At 39.2% G+C, this 15,779-nt stretch overlaps 1 protein-coding gene across 6 annotated transcripts in view; it reads left to right on the forward strand.

Annotated features, from left to right (window-relative positions):
- Positions 1-15,779, forward strand: part of MEF2A (myocyte enhancer factor 2A) — a 123,163-nt gene that overhangs the window by 76,771 nt on the left and 30,613 nt on the right. For 3 of the 6 annotated variants that reach the window (XM_044444945.1, XM_044444948.1, XM_044444950.1), the window contains exons 4-6: positions 6,492-6,629; positions 9,181-9,400; positions 9,500-9,559. In XM_044444945.1, coding sequence (XP_044300880.1) covers positions 6,492-6,629; positions 9,181-9,400; positions 9,500-9,559 — 418 coding nt within the window. Of the gene's footprint in view, positions 1-6,295; positions 6,428-6,491; positions 6,630-9,180; positions 9,401-9,499; positions 9,560-15,779 lie in introns of all 6 variants that reach the window. The other 3 variants (XM_044444947.1, XM_044444949.1, XM_044444951.1) reach the window with 1 other exon arrangement.

Consider the following 15,779-nt stretch of genomic DNA (forward strand, 5'->3'; position numbering starts at 1 on the left):
TCCTGCCATGTTGGTGGCAGGGAATCTCATGCTGACCACAGTGAGTAGATACCATGAACTCTTCCAGGCTTGCCTGGCCTAAGGCTGGGCTGGGGCCATGAAACAAAGTCCTGATCTTACTCAAGGGAACCCTCCATCAGGCAACCCATCCCTGCTGACATAAATTCAGCCTCTGTAATGTTTTAATCACAACAGCCCACAAAAACTGCTGTCAGGAAAATGAACAATTTGCATTAGAGAAAATGCTAGGGAATGTTGACAAAATCCATTCTCATCCCTACTCATATGATGGGTGCTAAGAGAGGAGGCAATGACCATGGTTTGTAAAATTTGAAGCATGCAAATTTGACTTGCTCTTACTTTTGCAAAGGGTGCGATGGTTTGCTTCTCTGTTCAGTTCTGTTTTGGGGGCATTTCTGCACATCATGTATAGATGGTTATCCCACTCCTTTGGGAAATAGCTTCTTAAATGGTCACCTGACAGATTCCTCTGTTGTGGAGCCATTGCCTTAAAGAAACCTTTTGCTTGGACTATTACTGCTACTATTTGTGATCATGATTGCGAATATTTGTATATCCCAGGGAGCCTAATACCCCAAGATTATTTATATATCCCAGTATTGCCTCCAAAGAGCCCAACGTGCTGTACATACTCCTGCTTTCCTTTTTATCCTCTTAACAGCCCCATGAAGTGCATTAGGCTAAGACTCTATGACTGACCCAAAATTACTCAGTGATCTTCATGGCCAAGGATGCACTTGAAACTGGCTCTTCTGAGTCCTAGTCCAACACTCTGACTGCTACACCACACTGGCCAGCTTTCACAGATTATAACAACACTGCTTGAATTATTCACAGCAACAGCTGCTTCCTCCTCCTCCTCGTCCTCCTCCTCTTCTTGAAAACCTCCCTCGTTAACATTGCAATGCTACTAGGAGTCAAAATAGCAGGTGGCCATTTTGGTCTGTTAGGAAAAATCCACCAAAAGCAATAGGGTAATGAAAGAAGCAGGTGTTAAAAGAATGCTGTTGCAAAGTATGTTTCCTTGTTTCACTTTCCACTTCCTTCACCAGCCAAGAGCTCTTCAGTCTCACATCTGTGGGACTGCGTAGAGACCAGAAAGAGGAAAACAACGGTTGTACTTAAATCGTAACATATGCTATTTGAGCACGCATCCTCCTTCCCTCCTGGCTTTCATGGATAACATAAATTCGCTTCCTTTGTGTTGAATGAACGAATCTGGTGAGGGATCAACCCTACTCCTTGTCAAACACCACCCCCCATGCATGTGTGTGCATGCACAGACACACAATGCTTGGCAAGGGAAGGACAAGGAGCACCCTGTCCACCGAAAAGCTCTTGAAGCATCTTTGTTTCGGTTGACATGCTTACAGACCTTGCTAGCATGACTTCATGAAGAGCCACTTGAAGAACAACAAATGTAGGTTAAGGGCAACAGTTTTACTTAGGTCAGGTACAGCTTTCTGCACAGTGTGTTCTCCATGTTTCAGTTAAACTAGCAAACTATGCCTGCTGAATGCCTCCCTTTATTCATAGAATTGAAAAAGAGGTCTTACCTTTGTGTAGTGCATACAGCTACTTGAGTAACAATATTAGTGATGAAGGTAATAGGAGATGCTACTAAAAAGATGGGCAAATCTAAATGTTGTCTGTTGAGGTAGTGTAGAAAGGATTGCGGATGGCATGCCTTGCTGTTGACCAAGGCAAATTAAGTTAATAAAAATAAAAGTACCATGCTACCTTATTTACTTATTTATTAGACTTGTATGCCACCCCATTAGCCATAAGGCTCTCTCGGCAGCTCACAGCATAGTGAACATTTATCCTCCCATATATCCTTTCTAATTCAGTGGTGTGATAGTTTGCTAAAAACAAGACATTTAATAAAGATACTTGAGTTGGTCAAATGATAATGTGATGGTTGAACATTTTTTTGTCTGCTTGCTATTCTTGGGGCCTGCAACCCTATTATGATTATGATTATGATTATGATTATGATTATTATTATTATTATAACATTTCTATGCCACCCCTTGCCGAAGCCTCGGGGCGGCTTACAACACAATAAAATACATTGAAATACAATAGAACATAATAAATTACCGCTAAATAGGAGGTGCTATTCCCAGGTCATATAAGCAGTGTGCCAGTGCTGACTCTGCTCATATGGTTTGTCCTTAGGTCCTTTTGATTTCTGTGAAGAGGACCATCTGCAGAGTGTGAAGGTGACATCAATGCGTATAGTTAGGTGTGATCCACAGCTAGGTTGTGTTTATGGCTAACGACTCACAGATTCACAAACTTTCCAGTTCAAGTTTACTGGATGTACTAGTGTATCTTTTTAGTCCTGGGATAAATAGATGGGGCTCCTTCCTGGCATGTGCTGTGCTTGAAGGCACTAGAGTGGTATGAGAGCAATATCCTGCCTTTCTGCAGGTTTGAAAGAATGATTCAAATTCTTCCTGAGTTTGAGCTGGCCTTGCGAAGCACTTGAAAAATGGGGCTTACCTTGGAAGCCACCGCCTGCTTCAGAGGCATCTTGAAGCAAAAGGATTTCACTGTTTTCAGTCTCAACCACCTTTTATTTCCCTGAGCCTAGAGAAGAGTGTGACCTGGGTATTCATCAAGCTCACATGGGGTCTAGAGATACTCTGAGAGCACCAAATTGCTTGTCATTGCTCATAAGTGCTTCTGTGGCTGAAATCTCCTAGCTGAGTTGGGGGTGAGTCAGAGCTGTGAAGACCACAGATCAGTACATCCCTAGCTGGGGGAAAAATGTGTCTCCATAAAGAAAGGTTGTAGCCAAAAGAATGGAAAGGTGTTCCTTTGCCATGTAGCAATTCACCCTGCACCTCTTTAAGCAGTTCCGTGAAACATCTATCAACACAACAGTTCGAACTTCTATCAACGTGCAAGACATGAAAATATATAAAGTACAAAGTAGAGGTTATGATGATTGGAAGCATGACGAGATTGTGGAATCTTTTTGCACGTACATAGGCAGATTCCCAAAAATTCAGGCCCACTTTTGAAAAAGAGTTGCTTATCTCTGACATCACTGCAAGTAAGAAACATAGCCCAGCCTGGCCATCCTCCCATAGATTCTGTTTAACTTTGCTTAAAGATTACAACATTCCACTTGTGCTTCTTCTTGAACATGCAGGAGTAGCAGTTTTACTGTTATGGTACTTGATAGTGATAAAATAAGTGGCACTCTTATCAGAGTGAGGCCTGTAAAGTGACATTTATGTATGAGAGATTAGGAGGCCAGACTTAGATATCAACATAGACTTTGATTTATTTATCGGAAATGGGGGATTGTAGCTTTGAGCAGCATGAGAGTGACAAGAACTTGGTTTGGATTGAAGGTTTCCAGAATCTGAACTGAAAGATAATGAGACCTTTTCCTTCTTCCTGAATCAAGGCAGAGTTAATGCCATTCTTAAAATAACTGTTGCAAGGAGGGCAATCGTCTTTTTGTTTTGAGCTTAGAAGCTGAACTTCAGATTGGTGCGATACACTTAATTCAGCTCTTTTCTGTGCAGACATTTTTACAAAAATGGAACAATCTTCAGTACTTTTGGGATCCAGTGTAAGATAAGACATACATGTATCTCAGGTGATTTAATAATTTTCTATGCTGCTGAACAGCCAAAAGTTTCTGGATTTACAAAAATTAAAACGTACACTATAACTAAATAAAAAATACCAAGACCCATTAAAACCTCATATGTTTGTCAAGTGGCTGGAAGTAGAGGTAAGTCTGTCACTGAAGTGTGACGATGTTGACATCCAGCAGACTTTATTAGGGAGGGCGTTCCATGATTTAGGGTGTGGGACACCACTGAGAATGCCCTCTCCCTCGTTGCCGTTTTTTAATCACTTTGGAGAAGGTGTTAAGATGACAGCATCAGATGATGATTATAATATGGGTAGAGTCATACTGGGAGATGTGATCCTAAGCCATGTAAGACTTTGTCAGTCAAAATCAGCAACCTTGAGCACTGCTCTAGCCCCTCTGACTTGTATAAACATAGTCCTCCTCACCCCCAACCAGCACACATAGTTTTTTATGTAAATACTCTCTTTCCTGTAGATATGCAAGTATAGGGGGTCAAGCCATGTTGGGCAAAATGTGTGCATTCTGGTATGAATGCCATATGCATTCTGAATCTATAGTATTCAATAATTTATAAAGGCTACGTGTAATCCAGACTGTAGTGTAAGCATTTTCCTTGCTGATTTCACAACATAGGGGACTGGCAGGCTAGCCTTGTTGATGGTTTGGGAAGGTTAGCTGCTTCCAGAGCCTTGGACTGCAAGGCCATGTATGGTTAAGTCCATATAAGTATCCACCTGATTGGTTAGACAGCAGAGATAAGTGCTGTGACAGGTGTTGGCAAAAGCTACACCTGTTTTCCCTGTGTATGCTGATTTAGTGGAAGTCCTAGGCACTCTGTGTGGAACACACAAGGCCATGCCAAGTAACCTGAGAAGGAATTATATCTTAATGGTGCCTTGTGATCTTCACACAATTTGATTGTGTTATGTGAAATGCTGAGGCTACTTTGGTGCTGCTAGGAAAAAAATTAAGCCAATTTCTGCTTAAATATACCATGACATCTAAAGCTTACTGTTGTCATGGAAAAGCAGCTGTCTCACAACTTCATCTGATTTGTTCTTCTGCCTTCTCAGAAGTAAATAAATGCAGGTGAATATATCGCTGAATACCTCTGCTTGTGTTCTAATTCTCACTATTGTATCAGCTAGTGTCACGTTCTTTAAAAAACTTCCAAGATCTTTAAGCAATAAGTTTCTAGTTTGTAACAGTTATTGCTAAGAATTTACAAGCCATAATGGAATGAAATCTTTGTATGCTAGCTTGAAAACCTTGAGAATGCAACTCATTTTATGCTGATAAAATTCAAATAGTTTTGACTAAATACTCTTTCCTTGCATCTCTTACAACAAAATGTTAAGAGTATTAATTTTAGAATGGATGGAATTGAGATGTTCTCCTCCTTTTTGGAAACTGCTTATTCGTTACTTATCAACCAAATGCATTTCTGGTTTGTAAACTAAGCTTGCCAAATTCATAGAACGGAAAGAGAAAATGATATGGGTTTAGAACACACTGTCCCATTTTTGAAATGCTAAAAATTTGTGATTTTCCAGGAAGTTGTTTTTTAGCTTTACTTTGACCGTTTGTTTAAAAACTCCCTAACCTCAAGGAACTCTATTTTTTTCCTCCCCACAATGGTTTGTATTGTAAGGAACCATACCCTTTTGCAAGGAATTGTGAGAAAACTTAGGTCAGGGGTTGGCTGACTTCAGTCTTGCTTGGTCTGCTTTATTTTTAACTAGAACCTCTATTGAAATGTGTTTAAATTAAACATTTAGAAATGCATACTAGGGTTCAGTGTTTCTTTCAGTGGAGCTGGAATGGAGAGAGAGGAGCTGTTCAAGTCTTCATTTTGCCTGTTAGTTGAGAAATCACTCTTCGTATACTCCTTTCTTTGTTAGCTCACACACTCACACTTTGTTGCTCTCTTTATATGTTTGCATGTTGTGTGCATGTAAGAGGGAGAAACAGAGCAAACTCTTAACAGTTTTCAGAGGGTGATTTTTGACCTCCAACACTGCCACAGGGGAAAGAGTTATATAGTTTTTTTCTTTCTGTCTGCTCTTCACTCAAAATATCGGAATAGCTTTAAAAAAAAAGTAGAGAGGGAAATAACACAGAACTCCTTGTAATGTGCAGTTCAAGCCTAAGGATCTCTTAAAAGTATAGTAATAACATAGTTGTTAGGTGATCTTTTTGTGTGCCCAGTATGATGAATTGTGGACTACCTTCTATCCGCTTTTGCTTTTAAGCTGTGGTCTCAACCCAGCAGGGAACTGGTGAGTTTCGAATACTCCAAATAAATTCTTTGGTGGTTATGTGTTATTGCAGGGGAAGATTGGTAATGCTAGCCAAGCTTTCTTTTTGGGAAGCATCTACTATTGCTCTTTTCACAAGGATCCTATAAAGTTCCCAAAGACTCCTAACCCCATTGAAAAGTTTGAAAAATCAACATGATGCTTATATAGTGAGAAATGGTATGTTTATTGTTAAAGAGGGCAAAAGAGTTGCAATGTATTTGGAAACCTTTATTTCAGTGGCTCTAGATGTGAAAAGGTCTGTGCTCTCTTAATGCAACTTTGCAGTTTAAAAAAAAAAACAACATGGCAAGTTTAGTATCGTCTGTGTATGAATTTTCCAATTGTATTTCAGACTTTAAGAAAGAAAGGCCTTAATGGTTGTGAGAGTCCTGATGCTGACGATTACTTTGATCACAGTCCACTATCGGAGGACAGATTCAGCAAACTAAATGAAGATAGTGATTTTATTTTCAAGCGGGGCCCTGTAAGTACTTTTTTTACCTCCTACTTTTTATTTGTTGATTCTTTTTATTAACTTCATTATTTAGGCTCTGAACAAGAAGGAAAACAGAGGGTGCGACAGCCCAGACCCTGACACTTCATATGTGCTCACGCCACATACAGAAGAAAAATATAAAAAAATTAATGAAGAATTTGATAATATGATGCGGAATCATAAAATCGCAGTGAGTACTGTGGTATGGCTTGTGCTTTTCTTACATGCATGAGAACATTTTATAATATCTCAACACTGAAAGCTACATTAACGATAATATGGCTGTTCATGCTTTTACAGCAGAAATATCCACATAAGGTGCCTATATCTGGGGTAGAATTCTAAGATGGTGTTAAGAAACCTACAATGTTAACTGTGTGGATAAGACATTTTGTGGGCTTCTATATTCGTATGATAGAAGGCAACAGGAAAACTGTCTAGTGAAGTAAATTTCCTTAGAAGTTCTACTTGTATTAAATAAGTTTTTAGTCCTCATGAGTGCCCTCAAAAACATAAATGTGTGCAGTGTCTCCTGACATAGCTGAAATTAACGAAATCTAATTTAAACCTTTCAGGGATGGGGAAATTCATTCTGTATAGGTTCCAGTCTCTCCTTATCTTTTCTCAATAAATCATTTCTTGTCTCCTCTGTGTGCTCTGTGTGATCCTAGTTGTATATTTCTAGTTCTGTGAAAAAACAAAAACTTTCCAGTAAATAGTACTTCACAAATGCAAATGTATTTGCAAAATCTGAGATCCTTTGTTGTACAACCCAGCTATCTTTGAAGTAAAGTGCACATAAACTGTAACTCTGGGAAAGTGAGAGTGATGAATTGTTACAGTTCCCCACTGGGAAACTGTTTGAAAGGATTGGAATCTCTTAACAGGATTCTCAGCAGGATTACGCAGTTAAATTCCTTGGGAGAAGCCATGACAAATTTGTTCAACATTTGTTTAGGTTTGTAGTGTTGACTGTACCTTAATTTGCTTCCACTTCTTTCTCAGGCTGCTATCCCATACACACACACACACACACAAATCTGTTCTGGGTACCTGTACCTGACATAGTTGGTTCAGTCAGAGATTTCTTATTCTAGGCAGTCTGGTGTGCGGAACCAAACCAGCTGTAACAGTTGAAAATTGTAATTGTTTGCATGGAAATAAATTCCATTACCTCTTTGTTCCAAAGAAATGTGTTTAGGTTTGATGTCGAATATAGCTTTAAGGAAACTTGTCATTCTCATCCCAACCTACCTCCCAGGGTCTTTGCTGTGAGGTTAAAATGGAGCAATTGTAAATGGAGCAATGTAAGAAGGCAGCATACAAATACAATGTAGTAATAATGATGGTGGTGATTTTATATAGTATCATCCAAGTCAGCAGCACTTGTTTATTTATGACACTCATATGCTGCCCCGTAGCCCAAGGCCTCTGTGTGGTTCACTTGACAGACTATGAGGACATAACACTCTAGAAAGGACACAGGAGAAGGAAATGGAAGTGGGGTAAATCAAGGATCAATATGGAGTTATTTCAATACATGTACTCAATGTTAGATACTGTGGAATATGGGAACTAGCAGCCATAAGTTTCATAGAAAATATGCATTCTGAGGAGTGCCTTGAAGTAAGGGAAATAGAATAAGTTGAAATGCTAATGCATACATTGGTACCTTGCCTCATGGACTTAATCTGTTCCAGGACTCTGGTTGTGACCCAAATTGCTCGTGAGCCAAGTCAAATTTCCCCAGAAGGTTCAGTGTAAATAAGGTTAATCTGTTCTGTAACTATTTTTTTTTAATCACAAAAATTTGAAGCAAGTGACAAAGAACAGCAAAGATCATGGCCATCTCCCCCCGCCCCCCCAAGCACGAGCGCGCCCATCTCCCCCTCACCAGCATGACAGGGATCGCACCCGTCATCCCTGCACGGGTGCAACCGCGATCATGGCCATAGACAGGCACGATTGTGGGTGCGCTTGGAGGAGGCGGGGGAGAGGCGCGATCGTGATCGCCACCCAATGTGGAGTTCGCAACCTGAGGCAAAATTTTTCAGAAATTTCCTTTCGCAACCCGATTTGGTTGTGAACTGAGGCGTTCTTGAGCCGAGGTACCACTGTATGTGTTTAATGCAGTGTTTTTTACCCATTGTGTTCCTTCAGATGCAGTCTTCAGAAAAAATTACGCATTAATTATTATTATTATTATTTTTTGGATACTTGAAATATAGTGAAGGGAATAGTTTTGCTAGTGAAGATCAGTATAATAACAAGACTCACAATTTTTGCTAGTTTCCCTGGAACCTTCTAACATAGAACTACATAATGTGTGTAATCAAATTTGCTTTAGAATGCTTAAAAATAAAAATAGTAATATATTGTATTTCTTGGAGTAATGTATTTCTTTTTATCTGCATGCTCAAATTTTATAAAAGTAAAAATTTAAAATGATTTTGTGAATGTAATACTTGGAAACCAGTACAGTTTTCAACATTTTGTAAAACTTATCTCTGTGTGATTAATTTGCAGTAATTAACTGTAGTTTTTAATGATTTCTAACCTGTTTTGAGAATGATGTTTGTAGTTAATATGTAACAAGTTACAGTACCTTGCATTGAACAGTATGCTGTATATTTTGAGGCTTTTTTCCAAAGCAAAAATCTGGCATTCTGACTTTGATTAAAATTGAGAAAGGGATAACTGTCTAAACCTAGCTCACATGATTTCCTCCCAACTCTTTTCAGCCTGGGTTGCCTCCGCAGAACTTCTCCATGTCAGTCACTGTTCCTGTGTCCAGCCCCAATTCTTTAACCTACAGTAATCCTGGGAGTTCACTTGTATCCCCAGCATTGGCAGCAAACTCTACCTTGACCGACACCACCATGTTGACCCCTCCTCAAGCCTCACTGCATCGAAATGTATCACCTGGAGGTCCCCAAAGACCACCAAGTACAGGCAGTGCAAGTAAGAACTTACTTCTGTGAACTAGTTTGAACACACTTCTGTGCTACTTGTACTACATTTAGATTGAGTGAAATGCTTACTTTTCTTTTCCCTGCTTAGGTGGTATGTTGACCACAACTGATCTCTCAGTGCCAAATGGAGCTGGCTCTAGTCCAGTGGGTAAGTTGTACATTTTTTTGTGATTTGAATGCTGCAAGAGGCTTAACTGGGCCAAATGGAGTGACTTAAGAGTGTGATGAAGCAAATTTACACAGGCAACTACAAACTATTTCCTTGGAGGCTTATTGTTCTAAATTGAGAGGACAAGATATTTAATAATTATTTCTTCTAGTGTTTGCTTATGTTTGCAACGATCAGGAGTTTGTTCTTTGCATATCCTTTTTTGATGTGTCTGAACAGATATGTGCATAAATGCTTAGAAAATAGGGTTACCATCAATTTTAATATCCATATTTGTAATAAAACTTGAATCTTAGTCATCAAGGGAGTGGAACAGAGAGGTAACACCTTTTTCTGTAGAAGGCAGGGCCACACAGAGATGCTTCCAGAGGAATGGGAGGAACCCTTTCTCAGACTCGGTTCTGCCCCCTACAAAAAAGCTAAATAATAACTTGCACCTAAACTGTATGGAAGCTGAATCTTTCTTTCTGTCAATCATCATTTATTGGTCCTTAGATACAGATTTTTAGCTGTATTCCAGGGGCTGGAGGTGTGCTTTACTTTTTTTACATTATATCAAAAAGAGCCATCGCACACATATGAAACAAAAATCGCAGCCTGTAGACTTGCATGCTAGCATGACTTTGGAAAGGGAGCTTCAGATTTTTTCCCTGCACTTGTTGACAAGTTAGGGAGATGTGCTGCTCGCCTCAGTCAGTGTGGTGGCATCTCTGTTTTCAGTTCTCAAATTACCGGAAGATGGCATGAACACCTGCTGCCAATATGACTTGCTTACTTCCAATATCATTTGGTGGTGAAGGATCAGCTAGCCTGGAATGGAGAGCACAGTGGGTTTTTCTTTTTCCTAGGAAAGAGGTTGATTGTGCAGTACAGGAAAGCTGGGCTTTGATTATAAGTAAAAATTCAAAGATCTGGAAGTCCTTTGGATACAGAGATAGGCACAAAGTGGCTGTAGGAACCTGAGCTTTTTCTACCTGAATGTTTTCTCTGGTATTCTACAGAACTGTACACTTGACTGAATGTGTAGGCCTGAACACATAATAGAAGTTAAACTGTAGCTTAATGACATATTACTATTTATGAATTAGAGTGGCAGTAGTACTAATGGTTAGTGCTTATACAGGACTCTAGCATGATTGCCTAAGTTCTTGACAGACCTAAAAGAACCCTGCAATGTATTTATTTATTTGATTTCTAACCCGCCCCATTAGCTGTATGGCTTCCTGGGTGGGCTACAACAACAAAATACAAAGTAAAGTACAGAACAGAATAGAATAGAATAAAATGCAATATAAAACAGCAATTACAAAAAACCCCCATTAAAACCAGTGTAAGAGGCAGAAAACTGATGGTGTACTTACAGTTCAAATGCTACTTAAAACAAGTTAACTATTAAAATACCATCAAAATAAAAAGGTTTTTGCACCCAAATGAATGTAAAAAAAGCACCAAGCAAACCTCTCTGGGGAGTGTGTTCCCCAGTTGGGGTGCCACTGCAGAAAAGGCCCTTCTTCATGTCACCACCCTCCTTGTTTCCTGAGGAGGGGTTTCCTTCAAAAGGGCCTCAGATGGAGATCTAAGGTGCCAGGTAGGCTCATATGGGAAGAGGTGTTCCTTTAGATAGCCTGGTCCCAAGCTGTTTAGGGCTTTAAACATCAGTGTTAACAACTTGAATTGGGCCCGAACCTCAGCTGGGAGCCAGTGAAGATGGTAGAGAACTGGCTTTATATGGTTGTATCTGTCAGTACTCATTAACAGTCTGGCTACCCTATTCTGGACCAATTGAAGTTTCTGGACTGTCTTCAAGGGAGCCCCATGTAGTGTGTGTTGCAATAAGCCAGACGAGTGGTTACCAGTGCATGGATAACTGTTGCCAGGTCCTGTCTGTCTGGCGGCAGTTGTTGGTCAGTATCCCCATGTTTAGGTGAGATTTCAGCCAAGGAGTTTGCAGTTTCTCTGTTAGGCTATTATGTTGTCTCAGTAGTTTATTAATTTTTATAGAAGGTTACTTAAGTATAGTTTAGCAAGCCAGGAGCTAGTCTTGTGTACGCCTTTTCCGCTTCTGCTGTTGACATGAAAGTCTTACCTAGCTTAAACCACAGTTCACATTATGCTTAAACTGTAGATTTTGATTTTGATTAAGATTTTGGTTTGGTAAATGAAAATTAAACAATTCCTCATTTTAGAAGTAATGAAACTAACCAATATCTTCTGAGGGAGGAGACAAGAAGAGTGGACTAGAGTGGACCCAAGTACTTGTTCCCAGTTTGCTAAATTGGTAAATTGGTAGTAGTTGTGGTGACCTTTTAAGCCTAAGCAAAAGTGCAGCTCTGTCACTTCCTGGATTTTCACCTCCCCCCCTCGACTAACCTTACATATGCCACTGTGACTCTGCTAGAAGAATCTCAGCAATAATTTCAAAGGCATTCACATTATGCTATGTTGCAGTTTTGTCAGTGCACAATAATTTGCCAGGATGCTGTGACTTGCGAGTTATTTAACTGACACACTGTGGCAGGTGGGAACTTAACTTTTGTCATCCTGAAATTCTATACTGCAGCCCAGCAAATGCATTCTGATGGAGGACCTTCTTATATTGGAATACAGACTAAAAGCAATATCAAGAGTTTCTAACAGTTTGTTCCTTTATGAAACAAGCAATCTTTCAACCAATTCATAGTTATTTCAACCTCCAGCTAAAAAGATAAAAGCTAGGGAGGCTTTGAAGGGGACACCACCTTGAATTACACCTGGTCTGTCTTTTAGTATTATGTTTTAATACATTTGATTTATGGTTTTATTTGTTAATTCAATGTTTTACCTTGTTAATTTGTAATGGCCTGTGGCTAAATGCAATAAACTGACTGACTGACTAATTATTTTAACCAACTTGCAATCCCGTATCTTTGTCTTTTCTCCCATTTGTCATATTTGGTGCATGGATAAAAAGAATCCAGGTATGATACTTGGGTGGTAAACTTTGGTGTCCCACCAAAACAGGGAGACTCTTAAAAATTATAGACTTGTGGGGTTTATCTGTTGAAAACAGGTAACTGCAGTAACCACTAAAGGGTACTTCAGTTGATTAAAGATGTACATGCAATGTGCACCTATAAACAGTGTCCCTTTTTAGAAAGACTAGAATGTTTGTTCAGTTGAAAATAGTCATTTTCTAGTGAACATATACCAATATCTGTAATTAAAACTGAAAACCCCCCACTTACTTATTGAACCATCTCTATCTTTTCCCTTACTAAGAGGGCATAATATGGTTTTCTTTTCGCTTAAGTTTACAATGTAAGCAAAGAGACAGTTTAAAGACTAGAATGAAGCCAAAAGTGTATAACGTAAAGTTTCAAAGCATTGATTTACCATTAGTTTTAAAGCAGGAATGGGGATCCCCCTTTTTTTCAGTGGGAACCCTTTTTTATTTCCTTGGGGATCAACAGTTGTGGAGTCACATGCCAGCAGCAGGGTGGGGCTACCCCTTTTTTCTTTTTTAACTTTGATGCACAAATCAATAGGTAGAACATTCATTAGTTAAATCATGCAGTCATTGACATATAACCGGGCCTGAGAAAAACCCTCTTTTCTAGAAATCAGCTTATGCTCATCCTTGAAATGTAGCTGACACTGACCAGGCACCAGTCCAGAGAAAACTGGTTGGCACTTGACAGATAACAGCAGCTCAAACAAAGGGCAGTGCACACCAGCCCACCCCATCTTCCCCCCTCTTTTGGAGCATCTTTCTTGGTTTGCAAGTGGAAATGATCACACCATTGCTACTGTTTACTTTTGTAACCTATTGGAAATTGTTAACTGTGTTACGTGTAACGCTTTAATTATCTGTGGATAAAAGGGCCAACTGAGGATTGCTCAGGTGCAGTATCTGGATCAATTCGTTGGTAGCCAGTTATTCTCAAGAATAAATCCTTTAAAAGAAAACCTTCCCCTGTGGTGCATTTTGTATTGCCAGTTAGATGTTGCAGGCAAATCGTACCCGGCACACAAGTCAACACAAGTATTCTGAGCAGGTTGCCTCCTTCTTTCTCTCTCTCTTCAGACCAAAATGAAACCTTAGAAGTGTAGTTCTTCATTGAAAGTTGTCTGTTACCAAACAGTATAAATCAAAGAGGTCTTCTACCAGAGTGGTGGGAGAAGTATCTGACCATGTAAAGAGTTGAATTCAAACTGAAAACTTCCCCACTATCCTTCCCTTTGAGTAAAGCTCCTTACTCCACCCTCAGGGTGGTCTTGCTTCTTGAGGGCTAGGTGACAGGAATGCCAGTGATCCTCTTAATTGGGCAGCACTCTTCTTCCAAAGCAGTCAGATTCTCACACATGGCCTGAGAAACGTAGAAACTAGGTGACCTTAAGTCAGTCAATTCTTCCATTCCCCTTGCTTCTCTATCTCCTCAGAATTCAATAAATCCATTGGAGCAGTCTGTTATGAGCAAGAGACCACCCCCACTTCTACAGCAGAAACTCTTAATCTTCTAGTATTCAGCCAAAGTTAAAATCATCTATCCACATCTTCTGCAAAAACATTTTTATGCATTTTTCAGCCTGGATTTTCCCATAAGGTTAATTTAGCATGCAAGAATGAGTCGAACTGTAACTTAGATGCCTCTGTCCTTCACACTTCTCAAGCAGGAGGAAGCCTGCCTGTTTCAGTATGCCACAAGCCTAAAGTTGTCCACTTGGTCAGAGAATCCAGGCAAGGAAGATTCCAAAATTGATGATGGTGGAAAATTAATCTGAACAGAAAAGAATAAAATTTAGTACAGGTCTGCAAATTACTCAGTGTTAGAATACAAGACCTGGAAATTCAAATCACTTTCCTTACTAGAAAGCTGCATCCTTTTCAACGTTATTCATGTCAAATAGGAACCCCAGAAAGCATTATAGAACAGAGAGTTTGCTTGATGTGTGTGTGCAGCTTCTGTATAGCCTGAAGTGCCTGAACCTGTCTAATCTTGGAAGCTAAGCAGGGTCAGGCCTGGTTGAAATCTGGATGGATGATTTAATGCTGTGAACTGCCTAGAGAGCTTTGACTATGGGCGGTATAGAAACTAATAATAGCAACACTGTTTTGTATATATTATATATTTATATAATATATAAAATGGAATCCAACAGAACACAAGTAATCCTAGGTACAATATTCAGCTTCAGTGTATTAACAGTATCTCATGAACTTAACTTTAGATGCTCCTCCATGTCCTGTTAGAACTTAATCAGCTTCAAATTTGCAATTTATCTTTTGGAATAACTTTTGCCAAGTAAGTAGTAGACTTCAGGGTGAATCAAAATTGCCAGTTGACTAATAAGTTGAAGGAAATTGGCTTTAATTTCTAGTTCAGCATCCAAAGGAACAATAGCAGCCTGCTCTTTTCTAAGAGAGTTTAATGAAATCAACAAGTAATCAAAGGCTATCTACCCCCTGTCATCCTGCTTGATCTAGCTGAATCTGTGTTGCAATCATATGTAGCAGTCTGTTGGCCAGAACTGCAGTCAGTATTTTAATAGTGACATGAGTTAATGGAATGGGTTGGAGCAGTAAATATGGTCTTTGCTAGGTTTGGGAATCACTGTAATATAGGCATCATTTAACAATACAGAGATTGAGAATGATTCAAAACTATATGAATACAAATGAAGTATACATAAAACTATGGTGCTAGAAAAGGTTTTATACTATTCAATGGAAAATCCATCCAGACAGATGATTTCCAAGTACTTGTATTCGTAATTGCCTTCACAATTTCCTTTGCTCATACAGGAGCTAAAAGCTGTCCCTGTGAGGAATCTACACATGGAAGATTAATCTGGGAAAAATGCACATCCTACTCTGATAATTTACCATGTTTACATTCAAATAAAACTTTAAAACTGTACACTTACTTGAGAAATTTATGGACCTTATTTATTCTTATCTTTAATTGGGGCAATTACATTTCACTGTTTTGCTTTTTAAGATAGTGTGCAAAAATCTTACTGGGATGTTTCCTGTTGTCATAAATAGGTTAAAGCAATTTCTTCCTGCTGTGAAAAATAGCATGGAGCTGTGTAGATGGAGAGATTGCCAACTTGGTTTTACCCAATTTCAGCTCCGCATTTAACAATATTCATTACATTTTAAACAATTTCCCATATGGAATGTAAGCAATAATTCATCTCCATTATAAAATCTTTGCTG

The sequence above is a fragment of the Varanus komodoensis genome, unplaced genomic scaffold (assembly GCF_004798865.1).
Source record: "Varanus komodoensis strain SLA01 unplaced genomic scaffold, ASM479886v1 scaffold46_3, whole genome shotgun sequence".
NCBI classification, from domain to species: domain Eukaryota; kingdom Metazoa; phylum Chordata; class Lepidosauria; order Squamata; family Varanidae; genus Varanus; species Varanus komodoensis.